Raw genomic sequence first — 16,287 nt, 5'->3', positions numbered from 1 at the left:
CATTTAAATGTTGTCTGCATTTAGGGCTAATAATATAATTTTATGTTGTACTTTTAAAAAAATTATTTTCTCAGCCATTTGGTATGATCTGCCTAAAAGATGTGTTAAAACTCAGGAAATCATTTTCCTTTTCACCAAATCAAGGAAAGACAATTATACACAGGACACTTTATAAATTGTAATCAATACTGAACAAAATGTTCTGTTAATGAGAGGAGAAACCATAGAATGAGGCTCTTTCTGGAAGGATATATAGACAAAACAGACATGATAATACAGAACAGGTAAAGAGTGTAAGAATTGTTAAACCTTGATGCTCCTTAATGATTTCAATCTTTAGTATCCCTTACTTGTCATTTGGTTATCCCCATCATATTGCTTCAATACTGCTCATATAAACTGCATACCTACATATACAGGGTTAAAGCTTCTTTTTATGTTTCATAGCTACACTTTTGGGGGTTGTTATTTTCCTTTTTTTCCTTTTTTTTTTTTTTTTTTAATTTAAATGCCTGTTGTTTAACTCCTGAACATTTCCTCCCAGGGTATCTGAAATCTGTACTCATTGTCCCAGTGTTTTTCTCCCACATTACACTTTTAGAATCAAGTTCCATGACTTTTAAGAGTTATGTTTACGTCAGAGGGATCAAGAGGTTTAAATTTCAGTACTTATTTAATGAATTTAATTATCCAACCAGTTCCGTTTGGATACACTGTTACTGTTCTTCACTAATCTATAACAGATTTTCCAGTATTGTAATTCTCATTAATAAAATGCCCTCTGAAAGAGTATTTTCTTTTTATTTTTTAAACAAAAGTCTTCTCAGTAGACTATTTTGCTACTATTTTACAAATTCTAAACAGAAGCATCATTATCCTGTATACTAGCTAAGTTTCCCAGGGATTTATCCTGTCTGAAAACAGCAGAACTAACTAAACTTGAGTCATGAGAAGTCTATCCATACACCTGACTTACCCTGCTACTTCATTTAAAACATTCTGTGGAGAAAAAAAAAAAAGGTATTTTACAAACATCTTTGGTGTTTAAAACTTGCTGACAGAGTAAAAAGAAGAGGGTGAGGAAAGGATAACGGCTTGCTATGGGATCTCTGGGATGTTGTCAGAGCCCTGTTGGTGCCTGCAGCTGCAGCAGTTCAAGCAGTAGGGATGGCAGAAATGCAGAGAGAACAAGGAAACTGGGAAAGCAGCAAACTCTGCACTGCCTGGTAACACTTACCTGCTGCTGAAATGAAGAGCAGTGGCAGCAGGTAAAGGTATCTGGCTCATTCTGCTCACTGGAGCCATACAGGAAAATTGATAACATCCCTGCTCTGCTTGTGGGAGCAGCAAACAGGGACATTCTGGACACACTGCAGAGGGCACAGACTGGGAACAGGGACCTTTTAAAGAGTTGGTCCTTCACACTTCACCTGAGATCCTTTCAGGAGTTACAGTTTCCTTTTCGCTTGCAGCAAAACATCAGCCAATGGAAATGTTCTGTCCCAGTTTGACTCCAAAGCTACTGAATTAGGATTTCAGTCCTAATCCAATGGAATACTTACATCCCACTGATGATGAAACCCACCAAAATTATGTATTTAATGTTTATCAGCTGCATAATTTTAATGTCAGGTTATTTAGTACCTTGCTAAATTAATAATAAAAAAAAAAGCCAAAAAAGCCTCCTGTGGATATTTCCAAAGTGTTGCAAGAATTACAGAGGTTTAACTATTTGACTTTTTGCTGCAGCAAATGTCATCCCTGCTTCTGCAAGCTTCTGCGTTCAAGTGACTACTGGGGCAAAGAGTCCTTTTGGGCCCATAAACACAGGAGTTCCCAACATTTAACAGTGAGTTTTACTGAAGTACTACAACTTGCCTTAAAAGCACAAAAGGAATCAATGAAGTATGAGTTCTCCTCTGCAGCACAATTGGTGAGCACCAGTATAAGAAACATTTACTGCACTTTAAAATATTTCTTCATACACTGTGAACTTTTCAAAACCCTTTTACAGATGTTGTTCAGAAAAACCTTTCCAATTCTAACAAGAGCTGCCCTAGTAAATCAACCATTCAGAATGCACAGGAGATTTATATCCTGGTCTTAAGTTTGAGCTGCGACCATGAACAGAAATTCTCATTAAATAAAAAAAAGGAAACAAAATCACTAAGTAAAAGCTTAGAAAAAGCTTTGATGAAGAATAAGCTATCTAGAAAAATAGCAAGTGATCTCAGTTTTAAGATGTTTAAAAGAGGACAAAAAACATCTAAAATGTCAAGATGAAACAAAGTGTACACTTGTATTTATTTTTGCATGTGTTTTTTCTTGCCAGTTTTATTTCTTTTGATTCTCTTAGCTTGATGTCAAGCAATATTATTTTCTACTTGCAATAATGGCACAGTGAGTTCATTAATTTACTTTTACTGGAGATACATTCTATCTATGGATGCTCAGCATGTATAACAGGTGGTTGACATTAGTCAGGAAATGATTGAAAATTGAATCTGCAACCCCTGCTGCTATTTGTGATGGAACAAACACTCTGCTGACACTTAATCTGCCCCTTGCTGCAACTTCATCTAACTTGCAATTAAGGTAAAAACGCCCAGGATCTTTATTCCCTGTGCTTCTCCTCCTTCTGAAGGCCTTGCATCCATCCTGGTAATTTTTCTACCTACCAAAGCACACTGAAAGGCTGGTGTTTCAGCATTTTCCAACTAAGCCCTTCTCACCTTCATAGATTTCTTCTCATTTAGTTATGGAAAAGGTACAAGCCACACTAACTGCTAAGAGCATTGTATTAAAATACCACAACAAATCAAGGACTGCACTACCCAGTGGAGGGGAAAGGGAAGGAAAGGGAGGGCAGGGCAGGGGAGGAGAGGGAAGGGGAGGGGAGAGAAGGAAAAAGAAAAGGAAAAGGAAAAGCAAAAGGAAAAATGGAAAAGGAAACTGCAAAGGACTGACCCAAACAGCTTTGTATAGATTATGAACAGACCTGGTGACAAAGACCTGGGTATGCATACTGAAAGAATTTTCCAGTCCGAATCAGAAGAGCAGTGTGGAGAGAAACAGAGCTCTGACCTAGGCAGAGGAGGTGCTCAGCCTGGCTGTCCCCTGGTGCCCAGGACACAGCAGCTCACAGCTCCCCAGGCAGCAGCTCCCTGCCAGTGCCAGGCTGCCCAGCCACCCCATTCCCACCGTAAATCTCCACCTGGAGCACAGCACGTTCTAGTTCATCTCAACAACTCCTGCATCTCATACTCTGGCCTCTCCTAGAGGTGCCAGAGGAAGGTGTAAAAAGTCCCATAAATAATAATTATGGAAAAAAACTGCCCACGGGGAAAGGTTTTTCTCCATAAGTTGTGTCATTAGTGGTTGATTAAAGCCCTTAAGAGTGAAAGTTTATATCCCTTCTAAATTATTTTTTTTTCCCCATGAGGTAACTATGGCTCAAGATTATATATGAATCCTACTAATCTTCTGGCCCAAGGATAACTTTCAACAATGCATTTCATAGATTAATTATGTATAAACAAGTACCAGATGTATCTAAGTAAGGCAAAACAAGCCACTGGAAAGGAAAAACTGGGCTCTTCTCCTGTACAAAATCACAACTCTCTGCCTGGTTTCTTGTTTCTAGAGCTGTACATTTCTTCCCACCTGAAAGGGACACCATCAAATAACACCAAACTCATAACAATTCAGACACAAGGAAATCATGGTGCCTCCTTATGCTGTGTCACAACCAGCATTTGATATTATTAAATTCTAGCTGTTATTCCTCCCCTCTTATCCTGTCTAAGCAAAGGATATGTGAAGAAACCCATAAGCCCACCTGTCTGGAAAATTTGGCCTGATTTTTAAGGTATAAATCTTCCTCAAGCCAAATTTAGTTTGATCCATTGGCTTATACTTCTGTTGCGAAAAGCAAGCAAAAATAGGATCCAGGGCCTTCCTCTAAGTTTTGTCAACTTTTGAAAAGCTAGTACCCCACCAGGAAATATTTGAGAGAGTCCTGAGCTCTCAGAGTACCAGGAATGCCATTGTAGAAAGAAAAGCATGAGGGACTGCCAGGTCTCTTTTGCCCTGTCACCTTTGTACATCGTTGTGACTCATGGGAAAGGGCACAACCTCTCTTCATCATGCACTACTTTATTTTTAAAAGTTCCAGTCAAAGGGGAAGAATTTTAACAATAATGGTATGGGGTGTTTCACCAACAAATACAAATTTTTTTCTTTGTCCTGAACCACAATGAAAAGGGGTTTGCATTTACCCAAAGCTGCAAGAGCTTAGCTGTTTTACCAATCTGGACACACACATCAGTAAAGAGAAAGCACATGCCATTTCCCTGAAAGTATCTCAGTTTTAATTCCTTCCCACTCAAAAGCATAAGGAAATAAATCTAATAAAGAGTATGTATAGGAATTGTCTGCTGTGGTCTTGGGAACATTTTTTCATATAATCATGTCTGCCTGGACTCAATATACAATGCAATGGAATCCAAATCCTGTAACTTTTAAATATTTGAAATATTTAAATAGTTTCCTTTCTGCTAGAGTTTAATTAACATAATGTTCTTCTGTAAAAGAGATGATTCTTACACATAGAACTCCTTTAAAGCAGATGGCAGTAATTGCTGCAACAAAGAGTTTGCTGGCAAAGCAGAGACAGAGCTGCCCCCTAGCCAGCAGGGATCAGATATTAGCTCATGGGGCTTTCTTGCTATTTGCAATGGGAAACATACCTTGCTGCAACAAGGCACAGGCTAATTTAAGAGGCTGCAATAACAGTTGCTGTACCACATCAGACAACTGAAAAGAATCCTGCTGGTGGTTCAAAAGGCCAGAAGTAAGAGTAGGTTTCATGGTTGTCCTGTTTCTGGCAAATCTCTACCTGTGACACGACTATAATTTTCACCACATCAGACTTCTCTGTCACAACCAAAGTATTACTCCTAATAAATGGGAATAGGACATGGATTATAGGTTGGGGAAACTTCTGTTTACAAAACATGTTCATTCAGAGTTCTCAATATAAGGAAAAAATAGCCACATCTACATGAAAAGCAAATTGACAGATTTAATAATATGTTTCCAAATCTGAGCCCAGCATGAAGATTTTTTAAAGAGTAGTAACTTCTTATACCATGATTCCAAGTAAATAAAACAACCTCTGCATTATTGCTGGAACTGAACCTCCCACAGGGCTTAACTTTCTGTGACCTTGTCCTGTGAACATCTCTGTAATATGGTGCATACTAAAAATAATACAATTATAGGTGCAAAAACTTACCTAAAATAGGAATGCAGTTAAGAGACATTCTTTAAGCCCACTCTTACATTAAATTAACTGCAGCAGGAGCTTGTATACCCATCTGGTCAGCAAATATTAGTTAAGATGGAAAAATAACTTAAAAAAGAAACCATTTGAATTCATAAGCTAAATAAAATTATAGATACCAAAGAGAATTTAAAAACATCTTATCACACAAAACAACCAATAATACAATAGCTACTACCTCCTTGGAACGTTAATCAAAAGTAATGAAAAGAGCTGCCACTGATACAAGGGATGAGTTAATGCAAGGAGAGTAGGACGTCATCTCAAGAAAAGGTACCTGACCTAACTTTATTCTTTGTAAGAGTATCCATAGCTAACATGGTTACAACTTCTAAGGAAGATGCTATTTTATAATAGACCTTTTTACATTTCATTCACTCAAATGATGCACGGGTATTTTTTAAGACAGGTCTTAGAAATAGCAAATAAATGTATTGTGCTGCAAAAGTTTAAAAAAGATTTTTGCATTAACCTGACATTAATATAAAGTACAGCACAGTTGAACTTCAAGCTTCTCTCCCCATTTTTTGTAAAGTTGGGGTTAATCAGGATGACTGTGGTACAGGTTATCTACATTTGTAGTGTTTCTCCACAGTAGGAAGGAACTAGGCTTCATCCCACATCAGGACAATGTGCCATCCATCAAGAATGTCAAGGATAGTAAGGTCTGCTACTCACAGCAGTAATCCTGGGGTCCTCAAGATGAACAATCTCGTTTACTTTAGAGAATGAGGATTTTCCTACGTTCTCCTTCACTGCTCCCATGTACCCACTGCTCCTTTGGGCATCTTGGCTGGTGTCAGAAACAACTGAGCAAGGCACAGGACACTGACAGGCACAGCCCTGCCCTGTGAGCCAGGGGGACTCAGAGCTCAGCACAGACTTTGGGAAACCAAAAGGTACCTGTGGAAAAGATGGGGTTACTCTCTTCACAAGGGTTCGTAGTGACAGGACAAGAGGGGAGGGACACAAGCTGCTCCAAGGAAAACTCTCACCACATGCAAGAAAAAATTATTGATTCTGAGTAACACATTGGAGAAGGTTGCCTAGAAAAGTGATAGAGTCTGTTACTGAAAATATGGAAGTCTCAGCTTGACAGGACCCTGGATAACTTCTGGTAAAGACCCTGATTTCAACACCAGTTTGGACCTTATGATCTGATTTTTCTAGTACTCCTTCTAGATAATTGTCTACATCAAATAAATTTTGACCTGGGAAATGAGCTTTATGTGATCTTTTCAAAAGCACCTAAAGGCAGAATTTGTACCCAAGAAAGCTGTATTATAGGTCTGAAATATTTGGATTGCACAACTTCGCTCTCCATAGGAAAGCCCATAGATGGAGTGATCATATGGCCTGGAAAGACTCAATTGTATATGAGATCTCTCATGCCTTTCAACACCTCTGAGTTCCATCACAGTCACAAGTCATTAATCCTTTTATTGGTGTAGATGGCACAGTATGAGTTCTACTGAAGAAATAACAAAGAAACAAGCCAAGGCACCACACATTAAGTACAATTTTAGTATCATCTACTACGTCTTTCCAATATCTTTGAAAATAAATTAATTTGTTCAATATTCATAGTGATTATGCAAGGATATGTGCCATTTTTATGGAAGGAGCCACTGGTCCTGCATTCCCAAGCAATAAAATCCTGTCAGCACAACTAATGGATGTCAGATGAATAAGCTTAAAAGAGCAAACAAGGGCACTGTCAAAACCATGTCATCAACCCACAGGACTATTTGTAGTGATATTATACACTCCACTGCCTCCAGTCACAGCCCGGGATAATGAAAATCCATGTTCAGATCTTGCAAAAATTGACACAGCCTGGCTAATAACCCACCAGAATTCAGAAACCATACTGGATATCAAAAAGGCAGCTTTAGTTTTTGTGCTTTGCTTTTGATGGAGATTAAACAAATTGAAGAGGCGAGGTTATCAGGTCATTATTTGTACATTACAGCTGTTCAGTCAGAGTTGGACAGACACTGTTTGCATGGCTTCGTGTCAGATTAAGAGGCAGAATAAGTCTCTAGGAGTCATAAAGCAGGGAGAGGGGAGAAGATTGTGATTAAGAAAAAACCAAAGGCTGATAGAGTAATTGAAATAATTTCTCTTCACACAAGTCACAGACACCACCTAAAAAATCCTCAAGGAAAGAAACTGGATGAGCACGTTACAGATTTGAAGTGGGAATCAGAACAGTGTCTGTCACTGTTCTCCATCAGAAATCTGGACTGAATCTTCCACCAGGGGAAGAACAAGCAGAGCAGAATGAAAGGTGAGATACTGAAGCATTCAGATAATTAATGCAATTTTTCTGTTTGCAAAGCATTTCCTTGCCAAGCAAGAGTTTATTTTACCTCTACATTGGAAGTTGTGTTTCTGAAGCCAACTGTTGCAGAACAGTGTAATGAACTGAAAGTATTGTTTACCTTGCATGCAGGAATGCTGGATTCTTTCAAGTGAATTTTATGATGCAGAATTCAGTATTGCAGAAGATTATGTATAATTTGAATATATATATTTCATTTCTGAGTGAAAATTAATGAGCAATTTGTTCCTTAAACTGTAGTCTCATAATACAACATTCATTTATATATTTACCATATTTCTTACTATAATCATACATTATTTCATCAATATGGTATTCTCTGTTAGTAGTTCACATTTGATCTTTGTAAGTCAATAAACAGCACTATTTTTAAAAGGTTTCAAGTAGCAACTAACTAAAATGCTTTCATTTTGAAACAGTAAATAGTAAAAATTATTTGAAGCATCTCAAAAACAATGTTAGAAAATGATTCATCATTCTGACTTTCTTCAGTAAAGAAAATCTAATTATTCTATAATGAGAAATATGCATACAAGCATAGCTTTAAGTACCTTGCTTTCAAAGTTGAGATCATTAGCAAGACATAAAAGGTAAAAACTTTTTTTTTTAAACACCTGAATATCCAGGAGCAGCAGATAATTATAAATACTAAATATTACTAAGTAGTCCTCTCAATTTATTTATATTTTCAGAAGCTTATTGACAAACGTCTGGTGACTGTGTAGAAACCTGTATCTATGGGAAGTACAGCTGACATTCAGAGAAGGGAAATAAAGCAAAAAAATAAACAGACACTTCAAAGGAGAAACTTACAGACTCTGAATTGCTGAAAAAGTAATGTTAATACTTTTTATAGCTATGTCTTTGAAGCTTGAAAATCTTTTAATGGTACATTGACTCAATTCTTCCAGGCAGTGATATTAGTAAAACCAATGAAAAATGGAAGTTCTGCTTGTAATTCTTCTGGCACAAGATGTCTTAAAGTTGTTACTACCACAGAAAGAGAGACATTTCAATTTCATAATTTTAAAAGAAACTGTTACATTCCCTTCAAACATCACTGCTCTGCTGATGGCAAATCCTCTTGAAAACCATTTGTACTTAAGAAAAAAAATTGAGAAGTATTTAATTTTAGGATCATGGTAGCATTATCTTCATTCTGCATTATACAAGTACTTCAACACTATCTGTAATTTACTTATGTGTTATAAAAGAAACACATTCTGTGATATCTGCATTATTGTTTATTGTAGCACTGTATACCTTCTGCCTATGGCTATGGCCTGTGTATTGTCCAAAGATTAACGTTTTTAACTCATTTTAAATCATCTTTCACTTGTGATACAGGTAGCTGGCCTTTCGTTTGGAGTGTCATCTTGTTGGCACACACAGCTCACAGCTGTCCTGACAAATGCCTCTGCTACACAGCCTCAAAGACTGCAGACTGCAAGAACAGAGGATTTACTGAAATTCCTGCCCGTTTACCTCCTGAAATTCAGATACTACAGCTGCAGAACAACCGTATCTGGAGAATCAACCAAAACGCATTCACTGCAACGCCGTTACTCAAAATCTTAGACTTGTCTAATAATTCTCTCTCAAGTGTGGCACCTGGTGCTTTCCAAAAACTGAGGTATCTACAGGTTTTAAACCTAACCAGAAATTTGATTCATTATATAGAAAACAGGACTTTCAGTTTCCTCCCACACCTAAAAGAACTGGACTTGTCATCCAACAGCATTATTCGATTGCCTGAAACATTTGGAAACAGCACAGGGAATATAACATTGCTCTCTCTGAAACATAACAAACTTCAGAAAATGGAAAGAATTCTGCTAGAGTCACTTCCAAACCTGAAAGTGGTTCTCTTCAAAGATAATCCCTGGCAATGCAATTGTAATATCTTTGGCATGAAATTGTGGTTGGAGAGTTTTCTATACAGAGGTAAGGAATTTTTCTCTTTACATATAGTGTACATGAGAACATTTAACCAGAATCTAACTGATCTTCACTTCTAGGGCTTAAAATTTACCCCATACTGTAGGTCACTTCCTCAAATAAACACACTAAACTGTATTCTTATGCATAGGTCAGAAGGTAAGTGCTTTTGTAAACACAGGTGGCAAACTAGAATCAGAGAGGGACTTCATATTAGTGCCCAGAGAAAGCACAAGGAAGCACACACAACCATAGAGCAGGTACGGGTGTGTTCTGTACTGTGTCAATTCAGATATAGACAATTCTAAATAGAAAACAAGTATACTTGTGCACATACACTTGTTTTAATTCTACCAATATATTTTTTGCTGGAAACCAACCTACTGTTTTAAAGCTTTTTACCTGTTGCATGATGGCAAGCATCAAGACAGATATCAGTACTGAGCAAACTTTAGAGAACCTAGGATTCTACTTTTTCTATCAATTATGACTTAGTAGTTCTTTAATATTTTATAAATACCTAGTATCACTTCCTAATTTGTTGTCAACCAGAAGAAGAACTCAATTCATTGGCAATTTCCTGAAAGGAATGTGCCATGGCATCATACAGGGAAAAGTGACATTTGTAAATAGTAGTGGCAGTATTTTGGTCACATCTGCTTTTAAATATATTCATGAGTTATGCTGTGAAAAAGATAGCATGATTTAATTCTAAAGGAATTAAGTGCAAGAAGAAATTAATTTATTTCTCCCAGGAGGTATGTTCAGACTGAGAATTTGGAACAGCAGGGCAATTTTTATTTTTTCTAAATCAGGCTTTGATGCTTATATGTGACCAAAGTACAGATAGCCTGTCTCTGTACCAAAGTGGTGTGGAGCCTGTTGCAGCACAGGAGATGTGGAGATGGCCCATGCGGCCTGAGACTGATGGACTGCCTTTTGCATGGATCAGAGCTCTGCAGACCAGCTGGAAAACCATACTGGCCATGCAGGGACAAAATTACCACTGCAGTGGTCTTCAGGTGAGGTAAATTTCAGAAAAGACAAAAAGCTAAATTTCTCTCAGCAATAAAACCTTCATATCTTGAATAGGTAAAATATTACTTTATCACAGGGCTTTAGTCTATTATGCTGGAAATTCAGCAGGGGTTGACTTCTCTGTGCAGAAGAATGAAATAATCCAAGATAAACATATCAAATCATCTTAATTATTCTGCCAGCAGCATAAATATGATTATTTATTTCAAAAAACAATGTTGTCTAGAAGTTCAGTGATGTCCTTCCACCTTTCTGAACACTGTACAGATTAATTAAATGAAGTGACATGGAACTTACAAATTAATTTTAGCAGCAAGCTTTAAAGGAAGCCCCAGTGTTATGTTCTCTTCTGTGTTTGTATTTCTCTAAAACTACTTGTCTGAATCACATGAAGAAAAATTAGTTACATTACACAATAATGTTTCCCACTACTTATATGACACGCATGGGATGAAACTTCACAGTGGATCTGCAGATATTTATTGTATGTCATAACAAAGCAATATAAGTCCAGAATATTTGAGTATTTTTAGCTGAATCCATCCTGGACAATTGACATTTCATGCATACTCATAGGAAATTATAAAGAATTCTTCAGTTCAGGACGAACACCAGGCTTCTGTTCCAAGCACACATATTTAGTTACTTAAAACCATGAAAGGATAAGAGTTGAAGTATTTGGAGATTTTACCCATATCCATATTCATTCTAACACATTGAAGATGTCTGGAACCATGCTTTGGGTTTCACCATTAAAGACCAAGAGACCTGCTATGCTCAAATCTGTCCTGGAATATAGACATTATTTGTGGAATAGTATCCAGATTTCAGTTTGGCTCCATCTGTATTCACTACTTTCTCAAAATCTTTTCAGGATGAAAATTTCTGTGCTTGGCTTTAGCTGAAAGGTGAATGATCTTGGATAGAGAAAGAAAATTCAGTTGATTTGATTTGTTAATTTTTAAAAATATGTCAACATTGGTTTTGGCCTTGTGGACTCCTTGACACAGCCCACCCCTAAAGCCCTGTGCTCTGATGGGGCTACATTTGGTGTATTCTCCTCTACACACTGAGGAAAAAACACATGATTTACCAGGACAGTGGATTCCTACTTCTCTCCCCATTGTACTAAAAACCGCCTTGGAGAAGTTGGCTCTAAGCAATCATGAAATTTAGCATTTGAGCAGGGTAATAAATTGATTAAACTCAACTCCTTTATACCTGTGTATATTTTCTTTTGAAGTCTTGCTTCAAAAAATCGCTCATGAGTACATACAACTTGTGAACTTCCTCTTTGCCCTATTACAGTTAGCATAAGATGTCAGAACAGTGATGATTTCATGGGATATTTCAATCAAGTGGGAAATATTTTCTAAATATGTTGTTCCCATTTCTCACCATAAAAATTAGCAGTGGTCAGAAGTTATTTGAATTTGCAGTTAACAATACCACTTTGTTTATCTATGACAGTTCTTGTTTTTCTACCATCTATGTTTTTTTATACATACTTCCATAAAAACACAGGTAACCTAATTCCTGATGAACTGCTTCTTGAAAATGCTCTCTTATTTGAGTTTTGCAGTGTAATAATCTCACTTGTATGGTCTCACACTGACCTAATTGAACAAAAACCTTTAAAACACACTATAAAGCTTTAAAAGTATGAAGTTGAAACTGATGATAAATTTACCTCAGGTTGATGTAAATTTTACATTAAGGTGATTGAGCAACTGTCAAATATGGAGACCACTGTTTTGTTTTTCCAGGAGGAATTAGCGACGGCATTATCTGCTCGGCGCCAGGCATTCGGAAGGGGAAGGATCTCCTCAAGGTTCCCTACGAGCTCTTTGGGGCCTGTCCTCTGAGGACAGCTCACGTGCAGCCGGCCAGCAGCCACCACCACGGCTTCGAGCCGCGGAGCTCGCCCAAGCACGGCCACCACGGCGAGCCGGGGGATAGCGGCCGCGGCGGCTGCGAGCCCAAGGCCAGGCCCAGGCCCGTCAGCCTGCGCCACGCCATTGCCACCGTGGTCATCACGGGCGTGGTGTGCGGCGTGGTGTGCCTGATGATGCTGGCAGCTGCTGTCTACGGCTGCGCCTACGCTGCCATCACGGCCAAGTACCACAAAGAGCACTTGGCCCCCGTGGGGCAGCACGGGACTCCCAAGGAAAAAGAGCCATTTGAGGGCTCCAGGGCTTGAGCTGCTTCTGTCTTTGGCTTCTTGAAAATAAAGCCCTCACTGCAGTTGAAAAGCCTGGAATCTCAATAGCATTGTTTTGATAGAAATTACTGGGGTTATTTTCTTTCTTTTTTCTTTTTCACACTCTTTAAAAATCTAAGTATATATATTGTTTGGAATAGTCACTAAGACTTGGTATAGAACAACAGAAGTTTGTTTATTTTGTGTATGTCTATTACAAAGCCACTATTTAGGGCTGAGTGTTTGAGATCATGAAATCTTGACGTAGTGAGTTTAAAGTATTTCACCATCCTTTACTAACTCTTGATACATTATAATACCAAAACATGACCTATGATACACATACAGTCAGTGGCTGACAGGAGTGATGCTCTGCAAAGAAAAACAGAAAATAGCCATCTTAGTTGAATTAGTTACATTTGTGCTATCTGAGAGAGTACAAATTACTATTCAATACAAGATGTATACAATTGACAAGCAGTTTTCAAACCAGCTACTCTGTGCACTGCCACTGATAATATAAGTCTGTTAAAAGCGTTTCCAAAAATGTGTTTTCAACTTTCCAGTCTGCCCCAGAAAGCAGCAATTAAACATTACCTCCATTTCCTAACTCAGAAAATAGGAAGCACCTTCTTAACTATTCCATACAATTTTTTAATTACTTAGTAGGCAAGAAAGAAGAGAGCAGAGAAAATGCTGAAGGAAGAAATGCTACAGTGCTTTGGATACAAGCCCCAAAAGGAGTACACAGAGCATACCTGAAGACACTGCCTGATATCCTGCTGGCTTACAAGCTTGCTACAGAGTTTTCTGAAGCCGTTTATTCCCAAATCCTCACACAAGTGTTCCATTTTGTAAATGCCATCCTGCAGATGCAGCTCCCACCACAGTGCTGCCCTTCAGCAGGAGGATAATGTAGCTGCATGTTTACACATCATCCCTCTCAGAGGGAACATTTAGCTGGATTCACTCAAGGCTCCATCCTTACTCTCTGCAGAGCTCTTTCACCATCAGAGGAAATCAGAGCCAAGATTATTTGAATATCATAAGTTTAGAATTCCACAAATATTTTGAGTGTGCAGAGGTAGTTATTTTAATGGTTCTTAGAAATTATTTGAAGGCAACCAACAGAGATCAGGAACTCCATTTACCTTTTCCAAGACTTGATAAAATACATTTTAGGCTATTTGTGACAGACATCTCATGCATCCCCTAACTGCCCTCAGTGACAGGGATAAAGAGCTGTCCAGGTAGCCAATGCAGAAATCAGCAATGTCTATAGTATGGAGGAAAAAGGCCACGGAACAATCTGCAGCAAGGGCAAGGGGAAGCTGTGTCCTGGCACTTGGAAATCTGCACTCTCCTTCCAACAGACAGATCCTGGGATCAAGCTCTGTAGCTGCTCCAGTAACAGCCTCAACTGAGTAATGGGCTCTATGGCAGGAGTCATGTAACCCTTGCTCTTATCTACTTTGTAATAATTGCAACATAAATATTAAAACCCATTCCTGCATCTGCAGTTACTTTCATGTCCAGAGAAAATTAAGCATCTCAGTCTTAATCTAAATCTAGCAGATATTGAAAACAATCAATTACTGTCTATTCTTTTAGTTTCTTTTTTTTTTAATTGCTAAGTACTTCATATCATTATTAGGTGCTCATTCTTCTCTGTCCTGAACAAAATAAACCAAGCTGTTTCAAATTTTTCCTGCAGGACCACATTTTCCAATTTTTTTCCCTCCTATATTCCCTGAAGCCTTTTCAGTTCTTTTACATTTTGTTTAAAATGTGGTACCTTAGACTGGGAACATTACTTCAGCTGAGACATCATCAGGGCAACATTTTTAGAATATTTATATTTTTACATATGTAGAATATTTGTATTCAGGTTCTTTAATCTGATCTCTTGATGTTTACTTTTTTTCTTGTAAATATTTGGTAAAGCTTAACAAATAATCTAATCTACTTTCAGAACTAAGTCATTTAAATATGTAAATCTACATTTTTTTACTCTTTTTTCCATTTGCTGCCACAGCATTTTGCAAAGCAAAACACAATTTTTCACATACAGAAGACAGAAATAAGACAGGATTAGATCTTATTGCCCATTGGCCCAAAAATGAGTTTGGCACCATGCCAAATTACTGTTTTTCCACAGCAACGACCTAAAATGAGCACAGTTGTACTTGAAGTGTAGATCCTGAGATGAAAGCTAATAAACTTCCAATCTCCAGAGAGATTTCACCCTCAGTGTTTCTAACAGGCTCAGATACAGCAGCACAGCTTCCATCACAAATCACTTCACACTTCTGATATTTTCAAGCAAACGAAAAGCAAGAATTGACTTGATATTTCCTAGTCAGGAATAACCCAGAACATCTTCCTAGTCCTTCAAAAACCAGACCTAGCACCAAAAACCTTTCAGACTTTCCTCACTGAGTCATCATTCATATATTTAAAAAAAAAAAGGAAAAAGAAGAAGAAGGAAAAAAGAAAATGAGGGAGAATCAATGAAAGGGACAACAACATTTAAAGAAACTCATTCTGAGTCACATTGAAGATGCTTTGGGGATTTTCATGCTCACACAAGGCTGTAAATTGATAGGGAGTTCTGCCAGAAAGCAAAGTATTAAGTATTTCCATTAGTTCCCTCTGCTGTGGGAACAGAGCGAGCAAATCCATGCAAAACCTGATGCTACACTTTCTAAAATGCTGTTTCCCAAAGGAAAAAAACAAACCAAAAAAACACCTCCCAATGAAAACAAACAAACAAACAAAAAGGAAAAAAATCACAGGGAAATTTTTCATTTAATGTCTATGTCTGTATATCATAGTTACCATGGTAAAAGTGTTAGTAATTAACAAATCCAGTCACTTCCAATGATAAAGTAATAGCAGAAAATGAACAGAGAGAAGTATTAATTCAATTATTTAATAAAGGTAAAATATTTATTTTTCAGTAGAGGAAACAGAATTTTCATCTACTGATAAACAGAGATAAAAGCCACAATTGTTGCCTACAAAAATTATTGACTACAACAAGTGGAAAACTGAATATAGGGAATGCCCACAGAACTGCCCTTAATTTATAAAGCTTAGCAATGGACATCTGTCACTGAAATTATTTGTCTGCACAGATTTAATTTTCAGATAGAGGATCCTGAGAAAGCTTTGTTGTCCTTCCAGCAATCTCATGAGAGTATTATAGTAAGCACAGTATTTTTTTCTAATCTCTGTGAAAAACACTCCTCATCATCAAAGTCAATAAAATATCAGGACATGCTACTCTGCAAGACATTTGCAAAGGCAGGGAAAGCACACATATTGTTGCATTCCTGCCTTTCATATAAAGACTCATTGCTTTATTTACAGAAAAATTTTTAAAATTTCATTTTAGAGCAAAAATTGAAGACTATAATACAT

The 16,287-nt window shown here is 37.5% G+C and overlaps 2 protein-coding genes across 4 annotated transcripts in view; one reads left to right on the top strand and one right to left on the bottom strand.

The window, feature by feature from the left end:
- CACNA2D3 (calcium voltage-gated channel auxiliary subunit alpha2delta 3) overlaps nucleotides 1-16,287 on the bottom strand; it is a 390,394-nt gene that overhangs the window by 55,051 nt on the left and 319,056 nt on the right. The window lies entirely within an intron of this gene.
- Nucleotides 7,444-13,409, top strand: LRTM1 (leucine rich repeats and transmembrane domains 1). The gene is made up of 3 exons (XM_068201788.1): nucleotides 7,444-7,634; nucleotides 9,036-9,632; nucleotides 12,431-13,409. The coding sequence occupies exons 1-3, from the start codon at nucleotides 7,628-7,630 to the stop codon at nucleotides 12,862-12,864; spliced, it is 1,038 nt and encodes a 345-aa protein (XP_068057889.1). The 5' UTR covers nucleotides 7,444-7,627; the 3' UTR covers nucleotides 12,865-13,409.

Source organism: Anomalospiza imberbis, chromosome 11, assembly GCF_031753505.1.
Source record: "Anomalospiza imberbis isolate Cuckoo-Finch-1a 21T00152 chromosome 11, ASM3175350v1, whole genome shotgun sequence".
NCBI classification, from domain to species: Eukaryota; Metazoa; Chordata; class Aves; order Passeriformes; family Viduidae; genus Anomalospiza; species Anomalospiza imberbis.
This window is presented reverse-complemented; position numbering and strand designations above follow the sequence as displayed.